Below are 27,217 nucleotides of genomic sequence, written 5' to 3' on the forward strand. Positions count from 1 at the left end.
CAAGCACTTCCTCCGTCCTTGATAAAACAAGTATATAACATTTTTATGTGTAAGATTAATTAGTATAAAGAAGATCAATTTACAATTTAAAGGAAATAAATTAAAGTTGAATGAGTTCAAAGACTAAAATCAGAACTCATTTATCTAGATTCTAGGGCTCCAACTACCGTGCACCTAGTGCATGGTGCTCCTATTTTGTCCATATGTGAGTTGGCCATTAGATCTAATACCGAACTTGCTTCAAGGGAATGAATGTGTTTTCTTTTATTTTTAACATTGATGTCCTTATAGTTTTTTAAAAAAGTAAAATAATCAATGATTGGACACATAATTTTAAATTGTTTTAAATTTTTATATTTTTATCAATTGATTTAATTTTATTATTAAAAATTAATGATAGTATAAGGACAATAACTTGCAAAACCTTTTAATACATATAATCTTTTTTTATTTTTTTGAAAACAACATAAAATCTATTCAATCGATAATAAATAATTTAAATATATAATTAAAATTTAACTTAATAATAATATGACTAAATAACAATTTAAAAAATTCAAAATAATTAACTATAGTTTAGTATTCAAATATAAATAATAGGAATGACTCTAAATGTAAATATTAGAAACATATTGGACTTAGGTGTTAAAATCTTAAAGCTTCTATTTTTTTTTTACTTTTCAAAAAATAAGAGGGACCTAAAATAATTTACTAAAAATTAGGGGTTCCAATAACCATGCCCTCGGGGCACCATAGCTTCGTCCACATTTCTAGTATCTATAATATAATAATAATTTTGAAGGATATTTTAATAATTAAAAAAATTAAATTTGGTGGATAATTTAGTGGGTCTAAATACCAACCCTTTTCTCTTAGGGGTATATTCATCTGTGTACCTGCTACTAGCGCAAAGCAATTCCCCAAAAGCTTGAGGACCTTTGAACAAAATTTCTGTAGATCCGCTGATTCTAAGTACTAGAAGAATTTCCAGGATGCCTTTTATTGCCTTTTTAGGCAGGTGCATTTTAGTCAATCACAAGTACTTGTTTGATAATTCCCTGCATTTAAATAAGGAAGAAGAAGCCACCAGACCGATCGATCGACCGAGAAAAAGATGCCAAAGTTCACTCTCGGAAATTCCTTTCGTTTTGGCAGCAAAAGGGAAACCGTCTGTAACTTTCATTCCGAAAATATTGAGACGATACTAAAAAAGTTGACTAAAGATTGGCTTGAGCAGTTTGCTCGAGATGCGCAGATCCAGGCCGATCTGATTGGGTGGAAGAAGATGATGGTGAAGATTAATAAGGTGCTAGATGATGCCATAGAGAAGCAGACGGAGGAGGAGTCAGTGATGATATGGCTAGGCAAACTTCAGCACTTGGCTTGCGATGTTGACTACTTGTTGGATGAGTTCCAAACGGAAGCTTTCCAGACGATGTTGCTGCAAGATGCTGATGCGATGTCTAAAGTAAAGGAGGTCAATGCTCGATTGCAAGATATTGCATGGCAAATAAACGTACTAGGTTTGAAAGAAATTTCCGGTGGGAAGTCCAGAAATGTCAGGCTAAGATTTCTCACAACCCCTTCGGTGAGTGAAGCTGGCTTATAAGTATTGATATTCAAACAGAAAATTTTTACATAAAACTGACAGAAACAGTGATAAATCGATATCAATTTGCTCACTTAATTAAAAAATTAGGACATTAGATACTGATTTGTCACTGTCTTTATCAATATCTCGATCTCCTTAGCAATTTTTCACCAATGCAAATGGTAGAGAAAATGATAAAGAATAGATACTGAATCGCCCATGCTACAAATATAAAGACTAATTACTAATGCTAATTCAAAGTGTTTTCTTTTGTTTTGAAAGCTACTCTTAGCGGCAGTAAGAGGCGGAGGTCGAGATCGTGGTCCTACAGTCTTTAGTCCCTTAATCGAGAAAGAGGACTTGGCTTTTTTGGAGAAAGAGGATTGCTCTGCTCCTTTGGAGAAAATAGGATCAGGTGGGTGTGGAGAAATTTACATTGCCGAGCTAACGTGTTTCTAGAGAATTCTTTTGCACCCTATTTTTTGCGTTATATATATATATATATATTTATGAGTCAATTGTTAGAGATCAAATTCAGTCTTTTTTTTTTTTAGCTGAAATTCAGGCTTAATTGAAGATGATTACAGGAAATTGAATCTCAAGTAAAATAATAAAATGAAAATTCTTTATTTATAGTTAGTTCTAGCATCAGAATGCATGATGGTATTATTTATTTTTTCAGTTATTTTGGAATTTTGTCTTATTTACACATCTTGGTGAAATTGTTGTATGTTCATTTTGTTTGTCGTGATTGCTTATAAGCTATTTTTATGTTGATAAGTATGGCTTATTAATAATTTTATTAATAATTTTCTTTGATTATTGATAGAGTTTCCTCGAAAGCACAAGGCTGGTTCTCAAAAAGAGGTGATTGGAGTGCTTTCATTTGAAGTTGTGAGCTTGATGTCTAAGGTGGTTCACCTTTGGCAGTCTTTGAGTGATAAGCAGATTGTTAGATTGGGAGCTGAGTTACTAAATTCTGTGGGCATAAAGAAGCTTGTATCGGAGGATGACGAGTTTATTGCAAGTTTAATATGTGCTGAGATGATTGAGGATTTGGCCCACGTGGCGAAATCTGTGGCTAGGCTTGGGAAGAAGTGTAATGATCACGGTTTAAAGATTTTTGAGATTGCTCTAGATAAATTTGTTAATATTGGTGCTGACCCATATGGGTGGGAGTTTTCATGGAAGAAGATGGAAAAGAAAGTCAAGAAAATGGAACGTTTCATTTCAATAAATGCAACTTTGTACCAAGAGATGGAAATGCTTTCGGATCACATACAAACTCTGAAGAGAATGAAGAGTAATGATGGTGAGATAGAGCATTTGATAGAGTTTCAAAAGAAGGTTGCATGGAAGGAGCAGGAGGTGAAGCATCTAAGGGAGGTCTCTCTTTGGAATAAGACTTACGATTATACAATTCCGCTTTTGGCAAGATCACTATTTACATTATTTGGAAGGATACGATATGTCTTTGGAATAAACGTGAGTGTGGATGTCGAGGATTCAAGAGATATGTCTTCTGATTATATTTACCGCAGCCAATCAGTTTCTGCATTATTGCAATCTTCAGTTCATCCATCTGAGAATACTGGTATAGCTAGATTTTCTTCAGGTCCCCCTGGAAAATTTACTGCTAACTCAGGTCCTATTTCAAAACCAAAAAGAATGAATAATTATCATTCAGGTCCTCTTAGTGCTATGAGCACAAAATCGGGTCCTAGCATGATGGCTGCAGATATTTCTCCTGTTGCCAACCGTTATTCAATTCCAAATATTTTGGGAGCTCTTAATGAAGCCAAAGAGAGCAATGTCAAGCAAATTCCTCAGGCCAATAGAGTTCAAACAAGATCTTCAATATTCAGTTCCAAGGGCAAGTTGTTAGATGCGTCACCCGAGACTCTTGGTGGTGCTGCTTTAGCGCTACACTATTCAAAAGTCGTTATTGTAATTGAGAAGCTGGTGGCATCTCCTCACTTGATTGGTCATGATGCAAGGGAAGACTTGTACAATATGTTACCTGCAAGTGTGAGAGCCACTTTGAGAGCAAGGTTAAAGCCATATACAAAGAGCTTAGCTTCATCAGTGTATGATACAGAGTTTGCAGGCGAGTGGACTGCAGCAATGAGTGCGATTTTGGAATGGTTGGCTCCACTTGCTCATAACATGATTAGATGGCAATCTGAGCGGAGCTTTGAGCAGCAGAGAGTAGTTTCCAGGAGCAATGTTCTTCTTGTACAGACTCTGTACTTTGCAAATCAAGAAAAGACAGAAGCAGCAATTACTGAGCTTCTTGTTGGCCTTAATTATGTCTGGAGATACAGCAGAGAACTCAATGCAAAAGCTTTGCAGGAATGTGCTAGCAGCAGAGTGTTTGATGAATGCTTGGATTTGGAAGGGTAAGATTATTCACTGACTGTTGCGATCATCATCGGAATACCATTGCCTCACCACTTCATTGGCTTTGGGGGATACATGGTTGCAAAGGATTTCTATGTTCTGGCTAGTCCACAAGGCTTCTCTGTTCTAGTCAACAACAATGACGTGGAGCATGGGCAAAACTCCTATCCGCTCTATCGAAATTCCATATACGTAAATGCACTACCTTAAGTTAAAGATATAGGTTTGAGTAAAAACAATATAGTTTTGTTGAGACATGGCGATGCACTTCTGCGTGCCAAATATGAAATTAAGCTATCATTCAGCGAAATTTGTATACTTATTTAGGGATAAACTTGTGTAGTAATTGTAAATTTTTCCACATTAGGCTTTTCATTCATGTATATAGCCCCTCATGATCTGGCTTGCTTCTTTTTGAGTGGCTTACTGGTATTGATATAGTTATGTGATTGTGAGCTTTCGGCTGCGTGGGAACTGAAAATGTAATTCAGGTTGCAGAAACAAGATCTTGAATTCAATTTATCATATTTATATTCGATAGGATGGCATATTCGCAAATCAATTGCAGCCAACTGTATTCAGTGACATTGCTTGATGCCTATTGGCGAATGAATCTGGTGACTCATTTTTATTTATGTCCTTTCAGTTGTCGATGGTGCTAATGCTACTAATATCCTCAGTTTGTGAGTGATGATATTTGACCTCTCATTTTATCTCGTCAGCCCTCATTTTTTAATTAATTCATTATAAATCTTTTAATCTCTAATTTATCGTCATTATTATTATAATTTTATCATACTTGCACAATCACACTGATATAGGGGTGGCAAAAAAGCCTGGGCTGGCCCAGGCCCGGCCAAGCTCAGCCCAGGCCCGCAGACTTAAAGCCCGGCCCGTAAGGGTGGGCCCGGATATGGGCCCAAAAATTACAAAGCCCACATATGTTGGGCCTGGACAAAGGCTTAGCAAAAAAGCCCGGGCTTTTTAAATTTATGAATAAAAATAAATTTAATTTAAATAAAAAAAAACTCAAAGTATTAAATTAGTTTAATTTTTTATATTAGTATTTGTTATTTTATTAGGTTGTATTACTAATATTTTATGTATTGGACTATTATTCTATTTATATATTAGATAATTATCTTTAATTTAAATTTTTTTTCTTAATTTAAAAAATATTTTATAATTAATTTAAAAAGCCCAAGCCGGGCCCGAGCCCGGCCCAAGCCCGTCTAGGCCCGTCCAAGTTTGGACAGGCTTTTTGAAGGGCCTGGACTTCATTTGAATGATGTGTGCTTGGGCCTAGGCTTTAAAAAGCCCGGCCCAAGCCCGCAAATTGCCATCCCTACACTGATATCCAAGCGATTGACCAACTGTAGAGTTTACTTCAATTTTTAGAGCTACTGTTATATTAATCTTTTTTTTTCCTAGAAGTACTGTTACATTAATCTCAATTCTTTATTTCTTGCAAAATGATTAATCAAATACAAAGATGACAAAAATTTCTTAATTAAAAAAAAGGAGAAGAAGAAGAAGAAGAAACTAAGCATTCATGTTGCCACTAACATGGGTGGCCTTAAGTATATGCGAACAAAGCGGTTGCCTAAGGCCCCAAATTTTAGAAAGGCCTTATTTTTTTAGTATTAGTAATAATTCTTTAGTTAATAAAGATTTTTAAAAAAAAATTATGTGTGGTGGAAAAGTCTATTAGACATCTCTCTAATTAATAATTATTTTTTATATAAAAACCTATAATTGGTTATCTTATTGTTAAAGAGATAATTAATAATATTGTCTAACCATTAATTTATTCATTATTAATTTTTCCAATAAAAATAAGTAATTTTTTTTTACCTTTTCAACTTCTTAAAAGAACTCAATTATTCAACATTAGAATTTTCAACTTTGAGTATTCCTTTTAATTTCTATTAAAAATCTTATAATCTAGAAAATTATAGATGAAAATTTTCTTGTTCTCTCTATAATGAAGATTATTACATGCATTAGTTCATTCAAAAAAGAAAAAAAAATAGTTACTTGAAAAAAAAATAGTTCACTCAAATATTGCTCCTTTGCTGGCTTATATGGTCCGGCCTGACTGCCATTTACTTGTCTATGAATTCATGAAGAATGGAAGTTTACAAGAGATTCTAAACGATGTCTCACAAGGAAGAAGAGAATTAGAGTGGCTAGCTAGACACAGGATTGCACGAGGTATAGCTTCTGGGCTTGAGTATCTGCATATGTACCATAGCCTTCGTATAATCCATAGAGATATCAAGCCAGGGAACGTGCTCATAGACGATGATATGGAAGACAGGATTTCTGATTTTGGTCTTGCAAAGGTATTGCCTGATGGTCATACACAAATCAGAGCTTCGAATCCTGATTTTGGTGTTGCAGAGGTAATGCCTGATGGACATGCGCAAGTCAAAACTTCGAATTTGGCGGGAACGGTGGGATACATAGCCCCATAGCATCACCAGACGCTAACATTCTCGGACGAGTGTGATATATACAGCTTTGGGGTGTTACTAGCTGTTTTAGTGATGGGAAAGCTTCCATCCGATGATTTTTTCCAACACACCGAAGAGATGAGTTTCGTTAAATGGATGAGAAATGTCATGAATTCTGCGAATCCTAACCGGGCTATCGATTCGAAGCTCCTCGGCAATGGGTACGAGGAGCAAATGCTTCTTGTTTTGAAGATTGCTTACTTTTGCACTTTGGATGATCCAAAGCAGAGACCTAACAGCAGGGATGTTAGGTGTATGTTGTCTCAGATTCAGCACTAATTAAGGATGTGGATTTTTTTAAAATGTACAAGAGCATAACAACGTCACTTGTGATGAACAATTTATGCTCTTTAATTAAGTTGTACAATTACGATCCCCTCTGAGTTTTCACTTGTCTAATCGATACAGAGCGGTTCAGGTCACTATACAAAGTAGAAACCATTTCTGAAATGTGGCATACTTGCTATATTTCAGCAGTCGTATGTTTCTGGCAACATATCAAGCCTTTCATTTTGCATAAGAAAAATAGCAAGAACGGCTCGATGTTGGTAGTTCGTTCTATAAGCATATGCTAACACACATTGAGAGAATCTTTCCAAAAAAAAAAAATGAGAAAGAGAAAAGTTCCATGCAAGTGCATTTTAGCCATTGTAATTTTGAAGAGTTGCTTCTATTTTGTATTTTAACTTTTTCTTTTTTATTATACTAAATACATTTTCCACCAAAGAGGGACCACTTTATAATACTTTTTTCTTTACTTTAATACTTTAAATAATCTTTGCTTTACTTTTTTTTTACTTTATTTCATTTACTTTTATTTTTAACTCATTACGTTTAATGGCGGATTCATTCTTATGAAAAGAAATCGCACAATCGGGTCACTCAAAAAAATTAAATTTTTTATTTCTGTTCAATTTGATTCTAAAAGTTAGAACTACTCGTATCTTTTCCTTTATGTAGGTTAAGAAAAAAACTCAGACAAGGCTCCTTCAACAGCAGCTAATCATGTTCGTTTTTTATCTTTTAAATTTATTTACCAGCTAGCCCAAGATGTCTTTAAATTTCAGAATCATAGAGAAATATATATATATATATATATATATATATATTATCAGTGGGAACACTTAAGCCGCCTCAATCCGCACACTATAAAGGTAAATCAAAGGACAATTATGAAAGGCTCAAATTCTCAGCGAAGATAAGTGATCAAAAGAGGAAATGGGGCTAGAAACTGAAAAGCAGTAAAGTATCTCAAAGGCAGTGTGGTACTTATAAATGATTTTAGGAGTTTTATATTCTTATCTAATAATTACTAATTTTATCTTTCTAAAAGATTACCAAAAAAATCACCTCAGCATTCAATCCAAATCTCATTATATGATGTTATAATTTATTTATATTACAGTATTAATAGTGACATAAAATTTAATTAACTGTTCACATAATTAGTATTTGTTATGATAATGTTGTGATTTTAATTATTTAGAATCTGTTTTACCTGTTATTGTACCCGTTAAACACATTTTTTAAGATTATATAATAAAAAAAGGTATAACTTTTTTTAAATATTTATTTTAACATTAACACAACTCAATTTTATTATCATCTTATTCTTTTTTCTTCACCTAAAAAAAGATTGTTAAATTAATAAATACAACAACTAAGCTCTCGTGGAAAACCGAAGTCATCTCCAAATATTTCGAAAAAAAAAAAAAAACTAAAAATATTCCCGCATGCGCCAATTGTTTGGAAGTCCTCAATAGCAGTAAAAATTTAGTGGTGCGCTTTACTCTTGAGAAAGCAGCACAAATGAACCATAAAACTCCACCATATTTAATGATTTTAAAATCAGGATCATTATAGTACTACAACATAGGTCATACAAATATGCGTTTTGCTTGATTAATTAGAAATAGAGAACAACATAATAGAACAGCATGAACCCACCACCGGACACCAGTTTTATAAATTTTTTTTTTAATGTATTGCCTTACGATAACTCGATTCCTTGTAGACTCATATGTGAACAGATGTGAACCTCAAACATATAATCTTACTTCAACAAGTTTTACCGTAAAATTAGCTAGCACCATTTGTAATGTTGTTGATAGGCTTTGATAGTTTAAAAAAAATATTGAGTAAAAACTAGCTAGATTAATAAACTACTTAGCCACTCGGCATACTGCATATTTGATTCCATCCATAAATCGATTTTCTTCCCTATGAGTTCGAGTCTCAATAAGAATGTTAGTTCTTACTGTTCATATGTTATGATATGAATATACCACACCAATTCATTATGTATAGATGATGAGATTCCATTGATACAGAGCCAATTCAAATCCAAGTTGGAGAGCAGCAGTTCGAACCCCCACAATGCATGTGGGGGTGTTTCCTTCCTCAAATAAAATTGAGTGAAGGCAGTCTGTTTTCTTGTCCCAGTACGAGGAGTAGACATCCCTCGAATATTTGAGAGGGTTAAAATCTGGGCAGCGCTCCATTAGATTTGATGTATGTTGGTCCCAATTATAGTCTGATTTGTACATATCTGTTATATTCTCATGTAATATGAGTTGTAATCTGAGTCTCATGTAATCAAAAATAAAAAATAAAAAATAAACTTCTTTGCCCTTATTTTACCTTATTGATACAATAATATTAGAAATTCTAACATTTAAGTCTCAGTTTTGAGTCCTATTATTATGTGTCATTCATTTATTAAATGATTTATTTCATAACTCATGAACTTACTAAAACACCGTTCAATAAATGAATACCACATCACTTAAAATTCAAATTGAGACTGATATGTTAGAATGTCTAGCACAAAGTAATTAATGGAGAACAAATTGTAACTCTCTTTCTTCTATGGTTTTGCGAAATTTTTTATTATTTTACATTTTTATGGCTTTCAATCTCTTTATTTACCTTTGTGCGTCTGATTTTCCTCTACTTCCCTTATCTTAACCTTGACTAAAGTAATAACGAGAATATATATATATACGTACGCAATGGATCCGTGATCCCTTGCACAAATTTTTACTTTTAGATACGGATGTATATATATAAAGAGTCAATTTGTGTAAAACTTAGCTGATTGTGCAAATTATTAGTTGTTGGGATTTTAAACAAACGACAAGCAATTTACTATTTATCTGCAATAATTAGGCTTGGAAAAAGTAGTAGTTAGTTAATGGTATTATGATAATGTTTTGATTTTAACCAACAATTCACATAATTAGTAGTCAGTTATGATAATGTTTTGATTTCAATTATTTAAAATTTATTTTACCTGCTTTCTATCGGTTAAACAAAATTTTTAAAATTATATAATTAAAAAAATAAAGTATAGTCTCTCCAAATTTTAATATTTTTCCTTTAAAAAAAAAGATATGTATTTTAACATTAACACAACTCAATTTTGTTTATCATCATATTCTCCCTTCTTCACTAAAAAAATGGATAAATTAATAAATATTGTAACAACAGAAAAAATCGTTTATACCCCTTAATGTTTCATTAATTTAGTAAAATTATAGAGTTTTAATTTTATTTTCATATATGTCCCTAACTCAATTACCCTTATATTTTCATCAATTTAGTATAACAATAGAGTTTTTATTTTATATTCAAATATGTCCCTAACCCAATTACCCTTGTGTTTTCATCAATTTTATATAACAATAGAGTTTTTATTTTATTTACAAATATATCCCTTATTCAATTATATTATTTTCAATTGAAATTAGTGACTTATTTTATAAAATGATTAAATCATATATTTATTGAATAGATTGAAAACATTAGGGAGCTAAAATTTTATTACTACTTTAATTTATTTTAAAAAGCTTCTAATTGAAAAAAAAAATATGTCAATGTAATGTAACATTGTCACTAGTATTAAAAGTACTTACAGAAACAACATGCAGTAACAATTATCAATATTTTATAAAATTTTTATGTGAATTTTCAGATTTTATTTATTAGTTATATTAACTAAGAGGGCAAGTTAGAAAATAAAATTTGAGTATTTTAAGGAGCTTTTGATAGAAGAATTATCAACATCTAGTTTTTTAAAGAGAGCTAGAGCGCCTGAAAAAGAAACAACTGCACCCAAATACATTTTTGCTGAATTGAGTTTAGTTTATTATTGAAACTTTTGACTAATAATACCTTTACAATTTGAAAGGATTAATAAATTTTAATTGTTTAATTTATTAAGTTTAGTAATTAAGTACTTCACCTCAAACATAAAAGTGTTACCTGTAATTTTTAATTGATTGTAATTACATGTATTGATCTATTTTAATTTGAAATTCTTAATTGATTTTTTAATCCTTATATAATTATATATTATTATAGGCTGCAATGTCAGATTCTATAATTGAAGAATAGTGTTTTCATATTCGAGTTACCTTTTGTTTTTTACTCTTTTTCTATAATTATTTTTGTTTATAGTTCATATTTAGAGAGATAAAATTTTTGGTATTCTTCCTTATTTAATATACTTATTTTTATATATAAATTTTTATGTTCGCTTCAAAATATAAATTTTAAAATTTAGCCCGGGGTAATATTAAGTTCTGAATCCGCCCCTGGTCTTATGGCAGCCTCAATAACTGGGCTTGGGGGGTAACCGAAGTCATTTTCAAATATTTAGTTAAAAAAATCCCATATATACCAATTGCTTGAAGGTCCTCAATAGCATTAAAAATTTAGTAGTGTGCTTTACTCTGAGAAAGCGACACAATGAACCACAAAATTCCACCATATTTTATGATTTAAAATCAGGATATAAGTCATGCAAATGTGCATTGAGCTTGATGAATTAGGAGCAGAGAACGACGTAATAGAACAGCATGAACCCACCGCCAGTTAAAAATATAATTAATTGTGTGGGACTGTAATTATATGGAGTACATCCTTTGATCTTCATTGACCAACTATTTCACGTACACAGTCCCTTTTCAGTGCACCGTGCCCATTTGATTTTATTGAGAACCTTGCCCCTGTCCGTGTGTGCGCGAGTGCACGCATGCGCGTATGTGCATGTGCGTTTGTGCCTGCGTGTATGTGTGGGGCTCAACGATGAGAGTTAAAAAAAAAATTTACTTGGAAGCAGGCTGTGAAAGAGCTTGATATCCTTGGTATTGCTATCGTTGAGAGTGAAGGGTTCGGTGGTCAGAATCTCGCAAAACAATAACCCATCAAGGGTTGCCAAGGGTATTACTGGCATAGACGCATCAATGCTTAAGTCAAAGACTGAGAGTAGCACGATAACAAATAAATAATAAAAGAAAGAAAAGAGAGTAAGCGAAAACCCTTGAAGGAAAAAGAAAACCCTTGAAGGATTTGCACCCCTCCTCCAATATGCTTATTTCTCATGCATTTCTTCGTGTTGTATTGTATATCTTTAAGTAGTCACCTCTGCATATAAAAGAAATAATCAGAAGTATAATTGAGTTAGGAAAGCTTATCTATTATCTTGTAAATTTCGAGTTTGATAAGGATTAGAACTTGTATTACTTTATCTTATTTATATTAGGACATATTATTGGATGTGGGTCTTCAAACTTGAGTTTGGTAAGAATATGGGCATAACAGGAGCCCTCAGTTTATAATATTCACAAGTTTACGAGTGAATGCTAGAAATTGATATAGTTTATAGTATGTTAAATTTTTTTATTATCACTCATTGAATGTTGTGAGGACATATCGAGTGTCATGAGCGAATCTTCAATGACGTGAGAAGAAAACAAATGACATGAGAAATCTCGAATGTCATGAGGACAACTTGAATAGTATGAAAACAATATAAACGACATGTGAAAATCTCAAATATCATGAGGATAACTCAAATGACATGAGGAGATCTAAAATGTCATGATATAGGCCATGAAATTAAGATAATGTCTCGTCAAGGGCCATTAAAGTAAGATAATGCTGCAATATGATTTTCTAATTAGTTAAAGCAAGTTAGTTTAAGTTAAGGATCCACAAGTGAATCGCTTCACTAGTTGATACAATAATAATAAGCTTATAAGAGTAATTTTCAATCATTTTGACTAGTTTAAACCGCTCTCGGCAAAAGCTTTATTGATCTAGGGTAGGCAAAAAAACATGGGCCAACCCAAACCTATCCCTACTGCCTTAAGCTGCGGGCTTTTAGCCTAGTCCTCCACATGAGGGCTTAAACAAGGGCTTAAGAAAAAAAAAAAAAAAACTAAGGCCAAGTCCAACCCTTTATTTTTAAAAAAATAAATTTATAAATTAGAATAATAAATTAAAATTTAAAAAGAAAAAAAGAAAGTTAGTTTTTAACTGTCTTAAACCACACGGTTTTATACTTTATTAAAAAACTAATTCTTTTAAACTGCACAGTTTAAAAGTGTGTCCGCATTAAAAAAATATGGACATCCGCACCTGGGAATGATTATATATATATTTCTATTAGAAATATTCCAATCCAAAATTTTAAAGTGCAGAAACATCTAGAAAAACGCATAAACTGTGCAGTTTAAGCCCTTTAAGTTTTAAATCTTTAAAGCCCCGTGATTTTAAAGATTTCCTGAACTTTTCCCTTACTTTAAGATCCCTGACTATATATACATACATACATATAACTTTGGTAATAATGAGAATCTATATATGTACATGATGAATCTGTAAGCCCTTAATGAGAATATATATGTGTTTTATTTATTTATTTATTAATAACATTTCTATTTTGTTAAAATGAAGATATACTCATTAACGAGTTATTCTATATTCATATATGATCTGTGTAAAACTTAGTTGATTGTGCAAATTATTAGTTTTTGGAATTTCAAACAAACCACAAGTACTTTAGTATTTACTCTGCTAATGATTGGCCTAGGAAAATATATCGCTTTCCTTCAAAATATAAGGAAAAAAATCTACAGAGACATAGAAAATTATAAAAATATACAGATTGAAAACAAGCTTCGGATTATATTGAACTGGAAGTCATGTAACGCCTTTTGTAAACCTTTCATACCGCGTTTCTAAAGTTTTTGTAAATCAGCAATCTAATGATGCTATAAATCAATAATAATGTATTTGTTTTGTGAATGAAAAGAGGGAGCACAATTAAATGTTTCGTCCACAAAAACTGGGCTCCTCTCGGTGTTAAACAAGGAAAAGCAGCAGGAAATCTCCTCGAAGTAAGTCTAGCTCGTGCTCACTAGAAGATTTTCTTTAAGTTATGAAGATTTGGACAGACAACTTGTGGAGGAAGGTGCAAGCAGGGATTCCGCGAGCAGATATTCATCTAAGTCAACCTGAAGAATTGACTTGATCAGAGTCAACTAGCAAATTTTCTCCAAAAAATAAGGGTTTGAGCTCTATCCTCTCAACGGTTAATATTTATAAAAGCTTCCAAAAATTTGAACCAAGTAAGTGATCGTTTCTCTCGCTACTTCAAAACTCTATTTGAGAAAATAGCATTGGGAGTTCATTCTTTCTTTCTTCCTTTCATTTTTAAAGCCTTTCAATTACACTAGTTATAATCAATACTCAATAACTTAATACACATTAATCCATGAAATCCAAAGAACTGACTTAAGTATCAAAGGGTTTAACATCGAAAAAATCCTCAGTTTTCCCCTAATCGTTTATTTTGAACACATTTATTTTTCTAGGAAGTACTCGTGATCACTTGTGTTTGTTCAAGTGAGTAGAAAGTTTATATTCAAAATCATCTATCCCACTATTATAAATTTTAAGTATTGATGTTGGCGTCTAGTTATTGCTCAACACGATCATATTTTAGCATCGATAATATTGATTTCAAATATAGTATTGTTTTTAAATTATTTATAATATAATTCAAAGTCTTTACTAATAATTTAATAAATACTTAATTTTAGGGATCCTAATATTCACTTGAGTTAATTGATATATCATATATCATAGTAGAATAATATTATATAATAATTATAGATTTATCATGCAATAAATGAGTAGAAAATATAAAATAAATTAATTTATAATTCTCCCAACCTTAATCACATCTTACAAAGCCCTGATATCCTCTAATTTTTTACAATTTATTTTAATTACATAGAAGTGATGAGTAGAAAACAAAAAAAAATGAATTGATAATGAATACAAATAATTTGTTAGAAAAATTCTCAAACGATTTTAATTCTTATTTGTTTTTAAATATAATTTTATTTAAAGTGGAATTTTATAAGAATAATGAAGGTCACCAATAGCTTCAGTCTTTGGGTTATTAAATTTGGATATATATATATATAATATTAATTGTCATGTAGTAACTTACCATCGCACCCATTACGAACCTTTTTTAAAAGATATGATTTCTAGGTTCCAACTTTCAATGAAATGACCACATACGATGTATAATGCTAAACACTTGTTGACTTATTTAATTTTTTAAGTGAATTTCTTTTCTAAATAAAAAAAAGACTTGACGGGGAGGAGAGGCTGTCATATATTATTTGTCATCTCGATGACAGACGAGCTATAGACAGAGCAAAGTAAGTTTTATATATTGTCACGAGTCATTGACCACAAGAAGCTGATTCCTGGCTGCTTTTTGTTTATTGTTATTGTAGCATGTGAAGAATTTTTAACAAAATAAAATCAACAATAATCGATTTTATTTTTGAATTTGCTTCTTTATCTTCTTCATCCAGGTCACTGTGTAAAAATCAATGATGAAAATGTTCAATTTCTTGAATTATATGATCTAATTTTGTTCGATATTTTATTTCCCAATAAACATAATAGGTTCACAACCTTTCCGGTAAGCATATGGTTCGACCAGCAACTGAAAAAAATAATAAATAATCAAATTTTAAATAAAGAAACACTTCAAAAAAATAGAATAGAAGAAATACATAAATTTTTGTCATTGAACTCTTTCAAACACTTCCTCCTTCCTTGATAAAACAAGTATTTATCATTTTTATGTGTAAGGTTAATTTGAATAAAGAATATGAATTTACAATTTCAAGGAAATAAATTAAAGTTGAATGAGTACCCAAAAAAAAAAAAATAGAAACTCATTTATCTACATTCTAGTATCTATAATAATTATTTTGAGGGATATTTTAATAATTAAAAAATTAAATTTGGTGGATAATTTAGTGGGTCTAAATGCCCCACCCTTTTCTTTTAGGGGTATATTCAGTTGAACCCACACCGAAGCTTCAGTACTCCAGCTTGGTAGAAATTGCTTATAGCAAGTCAATTCAAATTCAATAAAAGACAAATGACGTAACCGTGTTGGTTCCGCGTGTTGACTGTTGAGTTATTCCTCACTTTCCCGTGTGGACTTCCACGCGCATTTTGCGCAACATACCCCCATCTAAGTAGGGAAGCAGGGATGGCAATGGGGAGGATAGGGGGAAGGGGATGAAAGGGGACCAATCTTTTCGTATTTATCTTCGATATTTTGCGTATGTATTCGTTTCCTCTCCGTTCCCGTCAGAATTACTTGAGAGAATTCTCATCCCCTCCCTGAATAATAACAGGGGATCTCCGAGGGTCCCCGATACCTGAATAACTAATGCATTTTTTTATTTTTAATTTTGAGTTAATCATATTAAAATAAAAAATTTCAAATAAAAGTAAAGTTCGAAATATATCTTACATTAATATCCATTACAAAAGTCACATACATTAAATTAGTAAGTAACGCAGCATGCAAGGGATATAAACTTTTTTTACAAACTATCATGAACAAATTAATAGTTTAATACAAAATTGTTACAAATAAAATCGAATTTAGATTCAAAATTAACTTTTTCAATGGTGGCGTGGGTACTTTATAAATGTGGACTATTCCCTTTACAACACAATAGTTAAATCAGAGCAAATCAAGAGCAAATATTAAATTAGATTAAATTAGATATTAAAATTGTGATTCGCTGTGGGCAATTATAACATCTAAAAATAAATAAAAATAGATTTAAGTTTAAAATATTTAAAGAATGTTAAAATAAAAAAAAAATTGGGCTAATAGAATTTACTCGGTCTTTTTAATGTTCGAAATAAAAATTTAGGACTTTAATTAGTTAATTAGGCCTAAACGTTTAATAATATAAATATTTTGATATTTTTACCAATATTTATAATTTTATAATTTAAATTTTATTATTTATTTATTAGTAATTTTTTAAAAAATTAAAATAAAATTAAAAATTAAAATGGGGAAATGGGTAGGGGATGGGGATTCCACCTCATCCCTGTTCCCTCCCCGAATAAGAAATTGGGTAAAAAAATTTCTCCGTCCCTTCCCCGAGTAAAAAATTGGGTATGAAATTATCCTCATACCCTCCCCGAATGTGAAAAATTCCCGAAGGTACCCGTTCCCGTAAGGATTTTTGCCATCCCTACATCTAAGTCAGTCAAGTCTTCTCTTTTTGTTAATGTGGCATATTTTCTATATCAAGCCGTTCATTTTGCATAAGAAAAATAGCAATAACAGCTCAATTATTGGCTGTTCCTTCTATAAGCATTTTCTAACACATAATTGAGAAAGTCTATAAAATTTTAAAGAGTTCCAGGCAAGTGTATTTTAGTCAATCACAATTACTTGTTTGCTAATTCCCTGCATTTAAATAAGGAAGAAGCAGCCACCACACCGATCGATCGATCGACCGAGAAAAAGATGCCAAAGTTCACTCTCGGTAATTCCTTTCGTTTTGGCAGCAAAAGAGAAACCGTCTCTAACTTTCATTCCGAAAATATTGAGACGATACTAAAAAAGTTGACTAAAGATTGGCTTGAGCAGTTTGCTCGAGATGCGCAGATCCACGCCTATCTGATTGGGTGGAAGAAGATGATGACGAAGATTAATAAGGTGCTAGATGATGCTATCCAGAAGCAGACGAAGGAGGAGTCAGTGAAGATATGGCTTGGCAAACTTCAGCACTTGGCTTGTGATGTTGATTACTTGTTGGATGAGTTTCAAACGGAAACTTTCCAGAGGATGTTGCTGCAAGATGGTGTTGATGATGCAGTGCATAAGTCCGAGGATTCTACGGCCACGTCTAAACTAAAGGAGGTCAACGCTAGATTGCAAGACATTGCATGGCAAACAAACCTCCTAGGTTTGAAAGAAAGTTCCGGTGGGAAGTCTAGAAATGTCGGGCAAAGATTTCCCATGACCCCTTCGGTGAGTGAAGCTACCTTATAAATATTGATATTCAAACAGAAAAATTTTACAGCAAACTGACAGAAATAGTGATAAATCGGTATCAATTTACTCACTTAATTAAAAATTAAGACAATAGATACTGATTTGTCACTGTTTTTATCAATATCTCGATCTCTTTAGTAATTTTTCGCCAATGTAAACGGCAGGGAAAAAGATAAAGAAGAGATATTGAATCGCGCATGCTACAAAAATAAAGACTAAATACTAATGCTAATTCAAAATGTTTTCTTTTGTTTTGAAGCTAATCTTAGCGGCAGTAAGAGGTGGAAGTCGAGATCGTGGTCCTACGATCTTTAGTCCATTAGTCGAGAAAGAGGACTTGGCTTTTTTGAAAAAAGAAGATTGTTTTGATTCTTTGAAGGAAATAGGTTCAGGTGGGTGGGGAGAAGTTTACAAAGCCGAGCTACCAGGAAGCAATGGAAAGATGATTGCTATTAGGAAGTTTATTATTGATGCTCCAATGAGCGCAGCAGAGTTGATTAAACAAGATATCGATGAACCTATTTTCCTACGGCACTGGAAAATTGGGGCAATTCGGTCTGAGATTATCACTGCGAGTCAAACTAGGCACAGGAATATTCTTCCTCTGCTGGCTCATATGGTCCGGCCTAACTGCCATTTACTTGTCTACGAATTCATGAAGAATGGAAGCTTACAAGACATTCTATATGATGTCTCACAAGGAAGAAGAGAATTAGATTGGCCATCTAGACACAGGATTGCGCGAGGAATAGCTTCTGGGCTTGAGTCTCTGCATATGTGCCATAGGCCTCGTATTATCCATAGAGATATCAAGCCAGCGAACGTGCTTATAGACGATGACATGGAAGCCAGGATTTCTGATTTTGGTCTTGGAAAGCTAATGCCTGATGGTCATGCACAAATCACAGTTACGTGTATGGTAGGAACGGTGGGATACATGGCGCCCGAGTATCTCCAGACGGAAACAATTTCTGAAAAGTATGATATATACAGCTTTGGGGTGTTGCTAGCTGTTTTAGTGATGGGAAAATTTCCAGTCGATGACTTCTTCAGGATTACAGAGGAGAAGGATATGGTTAGATGGATGAGAAATGTCATCTTCTCTGAGAATCCTAACAGGGCTATCGATTCAAAGCTACTCGGCAATGGGTATGAGGAGCAAATGCTTCTTGTTTTGAAGCTCGCTTGCTTTTGCACTTTGGAAGATCCAGATGAGAGACCTAACAGCAAGGATGTTAGGTCCATGTTGTCAGATACAGAATTAATTAAGGATTTTATGAAAAAGCACAAGAGAATGGATTTTGACAGTGATGATTATGATGAACTCATCCAACAAGAAATCTATACAGAGTGGCTCAGCTCATTGGACAGTTATAATCCCCTCTGAGTTTTTACTTCAAATAATCTATACAGAGCGGCTCAGCTCATTGTACAAAGTAGAAACCATTTCTGAAATGTGGCATATTTTCTATATGCCAGCAATCATATGTTTCTGGCAACACATCAAGCCTTTCATTTTGCATAAGAAAAATAGCAAGAACAACTCGCTATCGGTACGTAGTCCCTTCCATAAGCATATTCCAACACTTATTGTGAGAAAAGGGAAAGTTCCAGGCAAGTACGTTTTATTTTTTTAAAAAAATGTTCCTTTAAAAAGCAACTAACCGTGTTTTACATTTCGATTCCGACTGTGTCTCCATATTTTATTTACAAACCAGTTCAAAAGAGCTGTCAAAATTTCAGAATCATGAAAAAAAAAAAAAAATATATATATATATATATATCGTCTGGCGAGTGGAAACACTAAAAGGCCTTTCAACCCGCACATTATAAAAAGTAAATCAAAGCATAAGCACGGAAGGCTAGAATGTTGGAAACCATGTTTAAGTTGGGATAAAGGAGATCAGAGACATCAAAAGCGGGCCTTGAAATTTAAAAGCAGAAAAGTATCTCACAGGGAGTGGGACATTATGTTTTGAATGTTGCAGCTAGAGGATTCATATAGAGCAAAGTTCACTACGGAGGCGTGACAGCAGCCCAACAAAGAGGAAATGTAAAATGATGGCCAGGAAAAAACTATTAGCAGACGGGGAGCAAGAGAGGTTATGTTAATGCCTTAATGGACTTTTGATGCAGAGCAAGAAATTGAAGAAATCCTAATTATATTTAAATGTATAATATTTAGGAATATTTTAATTAATTTGTATTCTAGTTTAATTTGGTTTCCTATTTAGAGTCTTATTGTTTAGGTATTGCTTATTTGGGTAATATTTCTAATTTAGGCATAAGTCTTATTAAAATAGGTTTTCTAATCATATTAGGATAAGTCTTACTTAGTATAAATAAGTGTCTTTTGTAGCTTTTACAAGCAGAGAATTTTGAGTTCAATAATATTTCAATTTTCAAATCTCTTTGTGAGTATTTGAATAGTTAATTCTCGGTATTCTGAATCAACGAGTCTTAACCCCTAAGTTCGCGGTATTCTTTTGAATCAACGTGAATTTAGTTGTTCTTTTATTCCGGTATTCTCTAGAATCAACGGAATATTTTGAACATTAAACTTCCGCTGCATCAACTTTGGAAAACCAAATGCACTCTATTGTTAGACATACAAACCTAATTCTCTTAAAATGGCTAATAAATGCGGAATACTCCAAAGCTAGATTTTTTCCCACACTGTAGCTTAAAGGACTGCAAGTTGGGAAGCAACAGTTCCTTTAATTTACTGGAGAAGTATTGCCATATTTTATCCAAAAAAATGCAACTCTAGTGTGATTAATAATATTTGTCCTTCTCTTCAAAAAAAAAAAAACATGAAGTAGAGGTCTAGCAGCACCCTGTTCAAATCAAACAAGTTATGGGCTTATGGGCTTATGGCTCAGTGAGGAAAACGGAAAGCCGATGTCATTTTCAAATACATAGAAAAAGAAAGTTGGTCTCATACCAAATTTTTTTTTTTTTACTAATAAATTACAATCAGGACTCCAAGGATGTTTACAATCAGAAATCAATTGTGACTCTTTTTCATAATTCTAGTAGTCTCATACCAAATATTTGAAAGTCCTCAACAACATTAAAAATGTAGTAGTGTGTTTTACTCGGAAAAAAGCCACACAATGAACCATGAAACCCCACCATACTCTATGATTTTAATATCATGATCATTATAGTATTGCAACATAAGTCAAACAAAAATATATTTAGGTAGTGTCTACTTCACGGATTAAAGAATTGAAATTCGAAATCAAAATAATTGACTGCATTTTCTTCTCAAAATAGAGGCAGGAATCGAAATCGAAATCCTTGGCCCACTCAAATTTAGAAATGGGGAATGGGAGATTGATTCCCAAGCCCCTGAGGATTTGACCCGAGTAAATGATCTTTTCTCTTGCTACCTCAAAACTCCCTTTGAGAAAATAGCATTAGGAGTTCATTCTTTCTTTGTTGTTTTCATTTTTAAAGCTTTTTAACTAAACTAGCTATAATCAAGGCTCAATGACTTAATACACATTAATCCATTAAACCCAAACAACTTACTTGAGCATCGAAGGATTTAACACTGAAAAAATTCTCAACTTTCTCTTAATCGTTTATTGTGAACGTAGATATTTTTATGGGAAGTACTTGTGATCGCTTGTGTTTGCTCGAGTGAGTAGAAAGTTTATGGTCAAGATCATATGTCCCACCATTATAAATTTTAAGTGTTGACGTTGGCGTCTAATTATTGCTCAACACGATCATATTTCAACATCAACAGTATTGATTTCAAATATAGTATTTTTTTATATTTTTTATAATATAATAAAAAATCTTTACTAATAATTTAATAAATATTTAATTTTAGGGATCCTAATATCTACTTGAGTTAATTGATGTATCATTCATCAATTAGATAGTAGAATAATATTATATAATAATTATGCATTTATCATCCAATAAATGAGTAGAAAATATATTTTAAAAAAATAGTTGTTAGCCAAATCTCTACCCGATAAGCCATGATTTCGTGGTATCTTATAAATCTTAAAGATTAGGGGTTGCACCCTAGATGGCTCTTCCCCTAGGCAACTTAGGCAATTGCCTAGGGCCCACTATAGATGAAGTCCCTTAAATTTATTCCTAAATTATAGTTATTAATTATTGATTTATATTTATTATTATTTTATAATTATATTTTCCATAAACAAAGTATTAAATCCTTATAAAGTCTCCTTTTAATATTATAATTAACAATTTTAACGCCATTTATTTCCTTAATATATTTCATCTAAAACTCTATAAAGGCCACATATTTTTTAAATTATTATCATTAATATCTTTTTCCAATTATAAAAAGTACATGAAACCTTCATTGCTTTAGTGAAAAAAACTACTTTCTCTACCCTACTTTTCACTTAAGAAAAAAAAAATCAATTGTTTTACTTTCCATTGATCACTGCTACTCAAAGTCTCAATCCATTAAAGTTAAAGTTTTCAAATTTCTAGATTCTATTTGTCCATTCTCTTATTAGTTAATTATGCTATTTAGTTGTTTTTGTTTCTTTTTAAAAATATTATTGTGTTTATAGGTTGTTTTCCTGTAATTATCTAGTATAATTGTTTGCTTAATTAAACTTGTTTCACTAGAAAAAAAAATGCTACTAAAAATTAAATGGATTAGGGTACAAAAAACTTCAAAAACAATAGAAGAATAGTAAAGTTAGTTTAATCTAAAAAAGAAGCCATTGATAAAAACATATTTAAGATCAACTATGTCATAGGAAAGATTAAACAAGTTGACTATATTGTCTATTGAAAAAGATCTATTAAAAAAATTAGAGTATAAAAATTTGATTAATAATTTTACATCTCAAGCTAGAGAAATTAATTTTAAATAAATAAAATTAATACATACATTTTACCTTAAACTTTTTGAAAGGTCTAATTAAAACAATTTGCTTAAGCCTTAAAAAATTATTAAGCCGCCCCTGGTTAGCACCCCTTCAACCAATGCATAGGGGGACTCCCCATCCCCACCACGAACCATTTGACCAGTGAATTTTCATCAATTACCACTCTATAAACAAGCGTAAAGGCAAGGGCGGCGCTGCTACATATAAATCTCAGTCAAATAGAGGAACGTTATTCATATGATGTACCCCACCCCACATGTTTGAACCCTTAGATCTGGATATAAAGGCAAGGGCGACGCCACTTAAATGCATAAATCTCAATCAAATGGAGATGCATTAAGAGTTCCGAATAGATATTTATTTTTCCCATCATATACCCCACGTACGTTTTAAACCCTTGATCTAGAAAGTCCTTCCTACAAACACCACATATTTCATAGAGATCACCATAGGGTTCCGGAATAGTTGAATTGGCACCGTATAATACCGTGCCGATCAATTAAGTCTTAAATTTCCATTTTTTTCTCCTCTCTCGACAACCCTAATCACATCTTACAAAGCTTTGTCATCCTCTAATTTTTTGCAATTTATTTTAGCTATATAGAAGTGATGCGTAAAAAACAATGAATTGATAATGAATATAAATAATTTATTAAAAAAATTATCAAGTGTGTTTAATTCTTATTTATCTTTAAATATAATTTTATAAAAATAATGAAGGCGCACCAATAGCTTCAGTCTTTGGATTATTAAATTTGGATACTTTTTTTTTTAATTGTCGTGTCGTAAGTTACCATCCCACGCATTACGAACCTTTTTTAAAAGATATGATTTCTAGGTTCTAACTTCCAATGAAATGACCACATACGATGTATAATGTTGAACACTTGTTGACTTATTTAATTTTTTAAGTGAATTTCTTTTCTAAAAAAAAAAAAAAACTTGACGGGGAGGAGAGGCTGTCATATATTATTTGTCATCTCGATGACTGACAAGCTATAGACACAAACTTGGTTGTGGGTCTCACACGGGACCACAGCCAAGCACTATTCATGTGAGGGCTGTTACTTACAGTAAGGTAGTCCTCTCTTCTTCTCTTTAATTTTTGCATTTCGAACTTTGATCATTTCAGAAACATATCTTGTTGACTTTTGTGTTTTTAGTTATATTTTGTATTACATTTTCTGTTATATTGAGCTTTGAATTTTTTTAATTTGTATCTAATAAAATCAATAAAATATCTCTAAATTTAGTTGTTCTGTAATTATTCTTAAATGAATTGTGAACTTCTTTTGAAAATTAATTTTGTAATTAGAATGCATTATTTATATATTGATTCAAGTCCATTAAAAATATTTACGTATTTATTAGAATTTCCTTTTTTTGGGGTTAAACTTGACAAATCGAATAGTACAAAGAGACGAAAGCCATTTCGTGTAGTTAACTATTATTGATTGCATGTAGGTTAGATATATGATACGTAGTACCCTTTGTTGACCTCATTACCATAAAATGTCGGCTGATTTAATAAGAAAAAATAATAAATTAAAAAAAGAATAATATTGTCGAATGTAAAGGTTAGTTTTGATATATTCAACATGATATGTTGGGTTTATTTGCACAATCATGCAAAATATAACTAAAATGCACTAAAAATACATCATTCACTCTCTAAGTAATCTTAATTAAAACTCAAAAGTGTCATGATAACTCTTATTTCATAGATTTATCAGCCAACCCAGCCAACCAATAAGGAATTTAAACATTTGCTTGCCAATTAAAAAGCCATTGACAAGCAAATGAGTAAGATCTCAATAAAGAATGACGAGGAAGTACTTTTTATTAATAAGAAGATACATCTATTTAGACGACATAGTGATAGAGGATTTAAAGGAGATGTTCCACCACTACGTCATCTGAATCGATGTCTCTTCTTATCAGTTAAGAGTGTCTTCTAGTCATTCTTTATTGATGCCCCACTCATTTGCTTGTAAATCTCTTTTGATCCGCAAGCAAATTTGTAAATTCGTCAATGGTTGGTTGGAAACCTTGAACAGGTATAACAAAGCTTTTAAATTCAAGTCTCGAACCATAGTCAATAATTTTTTTCATTCTAGATTTAGAAATTACAGCAGTAGTACTAACCCAAAAATTTCACGGTATAAAAGGCTTTACCCTGTTGAATTACTTGTCTATTGTCATGTTTTGTTGTGAAATTAATAGTAACTCATTCTCCAGAAGTTGTAACTGCGTGTTATTCTTCTTTAAAAAAATAGTTGCAAACGTGTCATGAGTTTTAGCCTTTCTTTTGTGTTGTAACATCTCTTCTTCAATTACACTATTGATAATCAATATGGCCTTCTCAGCTTTAATGTTCTACTTTTTCAAAGTGGCATCCTCAGTTGGTGATTTTACTTCGTTATCGCAAACGTTCTCCTAGAGGTCCTGGCCTTGTAAGTAGGACTCTATCAATGTTGCTGATGTATTGTAATTTTTGTTATTGAGTTCCTTAACTCTTCCAACTATTTGAAGGTTATCGATCGTGTTTGTAAAACTTTGACAATGCCAACCAAGCTCGATCTTCACAAATGAACTTGCATAATTTCGAACTACTCATAATTCAACGAAGCCCCATCGAGGATCGTCCTTGCTGTACTCTCGTAGCTTCTCCACGAAAGTCTTTGACTATTGTGAAATTCCGACAACATTGCTACAGTGGTCTCCGACCAACCACACTCTAATATTAATTGTTGAAAACTGTGGAAGACTAAACTGCACGAAAATAAAACTATTTGGGAAATTTTATAATCTCGTTAATCTAAATGACTTTATTAATATTTTCCAAGAGAGATACTACAACACTCATGATTTACTTTTCTTTCTCTCTTTTAATTCTTCACTCTCACTTCATACTTAAGCAAATAATACAAGGGAGTATTTATAGTACATAAAAACAAATATAAACCATTCAAATAAAAAATTACAAAAAATTAATAATCATACATTTCATCTGCCATACTTATCACCAATAATATCACCTACCACTAAATTTTTTTTTTAATGCTCATAAAACCTTTTCTGAGTTAGGCTTATTAAGCTGGGCTTTGGAAGATGGTGATGGGCTTATTTTAACATCTCACTTAATAAACTCAGAACTCAACAATTCCCGATGTTCTGATCTTGTCCAAGAAACTTCATATTCTGCCAACGATTTCCAATCTTCAAATAAAAATTGAAAATCTCAAGGCCTATGGCGAACATAATTGGCATAGGTGGAAGGCAATCTTGAAACAAGATTAATTCAACAATCCTTCGACATCTATCTCTGATGTTGCAGCAATTATTCTCCTTGAACTCACTGCCATACAAGCAATTTGTTCTATTGTCGAATTATGGGGCTCGTAAAATGGTTTGTTGGATTTTCATGTTTCAAGTGGGTAATGTATGTTTATTATATCCACCGTATTATGTAATCATTTTTTTGCTTTATGCTATATATCAACAATTTGTAAAGACTTTTGTAAATACCTTGCGAATGAAGCTCTCAAACGAAGAAGAATGATCAAATTCAATTAATTTTTTTCTTTATATCTTCGTGAGAAAGAGAGAGAGAAAAATGAAAACAAAGAAATTGTAAAAAAAATGCCGAGAATCAAAAGATAATGATTCAATATTGAGCACTGAATCAACAATTAGTAGATAAGAGAAATAACACACAACCATTACAAGAACAAAAAAAGAATTTTACTACTAGACAAAAAAAATTTGTGTCTTCGTAGGAAATTTTGTGCTATTGTCGATACATACAGCATTATTCGAAACATATATGCAGGTAATGTTGCATAATTATACACCACTCATGCAACATTACGTATTGAGCAATCTACCGCTTTTTAATATTAAAATAAACAAGGCCTACGAAGAAGACTTTGATTTTACCATAGAAAAATCTCAACGAAAGCGAGGGCCCACAAAATTAATATTGATAAAATAATAATATAGAACTGATCTGAACAGAGAAAGCATGCATATTAAACAACAAAAGGAGGACAGCCAGTAGGGATGGCAATGGGGAGGGGAGGGGAGGGGACCAATCTCCCCATACCCATCCCCGATATTTTACATATGTCCCCGTCCCCTCCCCGTCCCCGTCAGAATTGCTTGAGAGAATCCCCATCCCCTCCCCGAATAATAACAGGGGATTCCCGAGGGTCCCCGGTCCCCGAATAACTAATAGTCTAATACATTTTTTTTTATTTTCGATTTTAAATTAATCATATTAAAATAAACTCATACCGCTATTGTAAGCTCGTAACCAACTTTGACAGCACATTAAGGCCTCCAATGTGCTTGGATGAAGTCTGTTATGGTATGGGCTCACAACTCTACCACTAGTGTTAAAAGCTGATTCATAAGCAACTGTTGTAATTGGAATTGCCAAAATATCTCTAGCAATTCGAGCTAATGTAGGATACCTATTAGCATTTGTCTTCCACCAACTCAAAATATTAAAATCTTCCATCCGAGGTATAACTTTCTCATCCAAATATGAATCTAATTCATCTGCAACAACTGCACAATCTCCATTGTTTACATAATCATCAAAACCTATCATCCATTTGGTTGC

At 32.2% G+C, this 27,217-nt stretch overlaps 2 protein-coding genes across 2 annotated transcripts; both read left to right on the plus strand.

Annotated features, from left to right (window-relative positions):
- The first annotated feature begins 1,018 nt into the window (after nucleotides 1-1,018).
- LOC18050123 lies at nucleotides 1,019-4,529 on the plus strand. Its single transcript, XM_006442742.2, has 3 exons — nucleotides 1,019-1,588; nucleotides 1,874-2,006; nucleotides 2,421-4,529. Exons 1-3 carry the CDS (start codon nucleotides 1,115-1,117, stop codon nucleotides 3,992-3,994), a joined length of 2,181 nt encoding a protein of 726 aa, XP_006442805.1. The 5' UTR covers nucleotides 1,019-1,114; the 3' UTR covers nucleotides 3,995-4,529.
- Nucleotides 4,530-16,940: 12,411 nt separating this feature from the next.
- LOC18045833 (leucine-rich repeat receptor-like serine/threonine/tyrosine-protein kinase SOBIR1) lies at nucleotides 16,941-19,632 on the plus strand. The gene is made up of 2 exons (XM_006442744.2): nucleotides 16,941-17,674; nucleotides 17,958-19,632. The coding sequence occupies exons 1-2, from the start codon at nucleotides 17,168-17,170 to the stop codon at nucleotides 19,083-19,085; spliced, it is 1,635 nt and encodes a 544-aa protein (XP_006442807.2). The 5' UTR covers nucleotides 16,941-17,167; the 3' UTR covers nucleotides 19,086-19,632.
- The last annotated feature ends 7,585 nt before the right edge of the window (nucleotides 19,633-27,217 follow it).

The sequence above is a fragment of the Citrus clementina genome, unplaced genomic scaffold (assembly GCF_000493195.1).
Source record: "Citrus clementina cultivar Clemenules unplaced genomic scaffold, Citrus_clementina_v1.0 scaffold_3, whole genome shotgun sequence".
Lineage (NCBI taxonomy): Eukaryota > Viridiplantae > Streptophyta > Magnoliopsida > Sapindales > Rutaceae > Citrus > Citrus x clementina.

What these genes read in the sequence shown, in the direction of transcription:
- LOC18050123 (XM_006442742.2), top strand. Translation starts at nt 1,115, where the DNA reads ATGCCAAAGTTCACTCTCGGAAATTCCTTTCGTTTTGGCAGCAAAAGG. An exon ending in GATTTCTCACAACCCCTTCG is followed by an intron (nt 1,589 to 1,873) that starts GTGAGTGAAGCT and finishes TTGTTTTGAAAG; the next exon opens with CTACTCTTAGCGGCAGTAAG. An exon ending in TTTGGAGAAAATAGGATCAG is followed by an intron (nt 2,007 to 2,420) that starts GTGGGTGTGGAG and finishes GATTATTGATAG; the next exon opens with AGTTTCCTCGAAAGCACAAG.
- LOC18045833 (XM_006442744.2), top strand. Translation starts at nt 17,168, where the DNA reads ATGCCAAAGTTCACTCTCGGTAATTCCTTTCGTTTTGGCAGCAAAAGA. An exon ending in GATTTCCCATGACCCCTTCG is followed by an intron (nt 17,675 to 17,957) that starts GTGAGTGAAGCT and finishes TTTGTTTTGAAG; the next exon opens with CTAATCTTAGCGGCAGTAAG.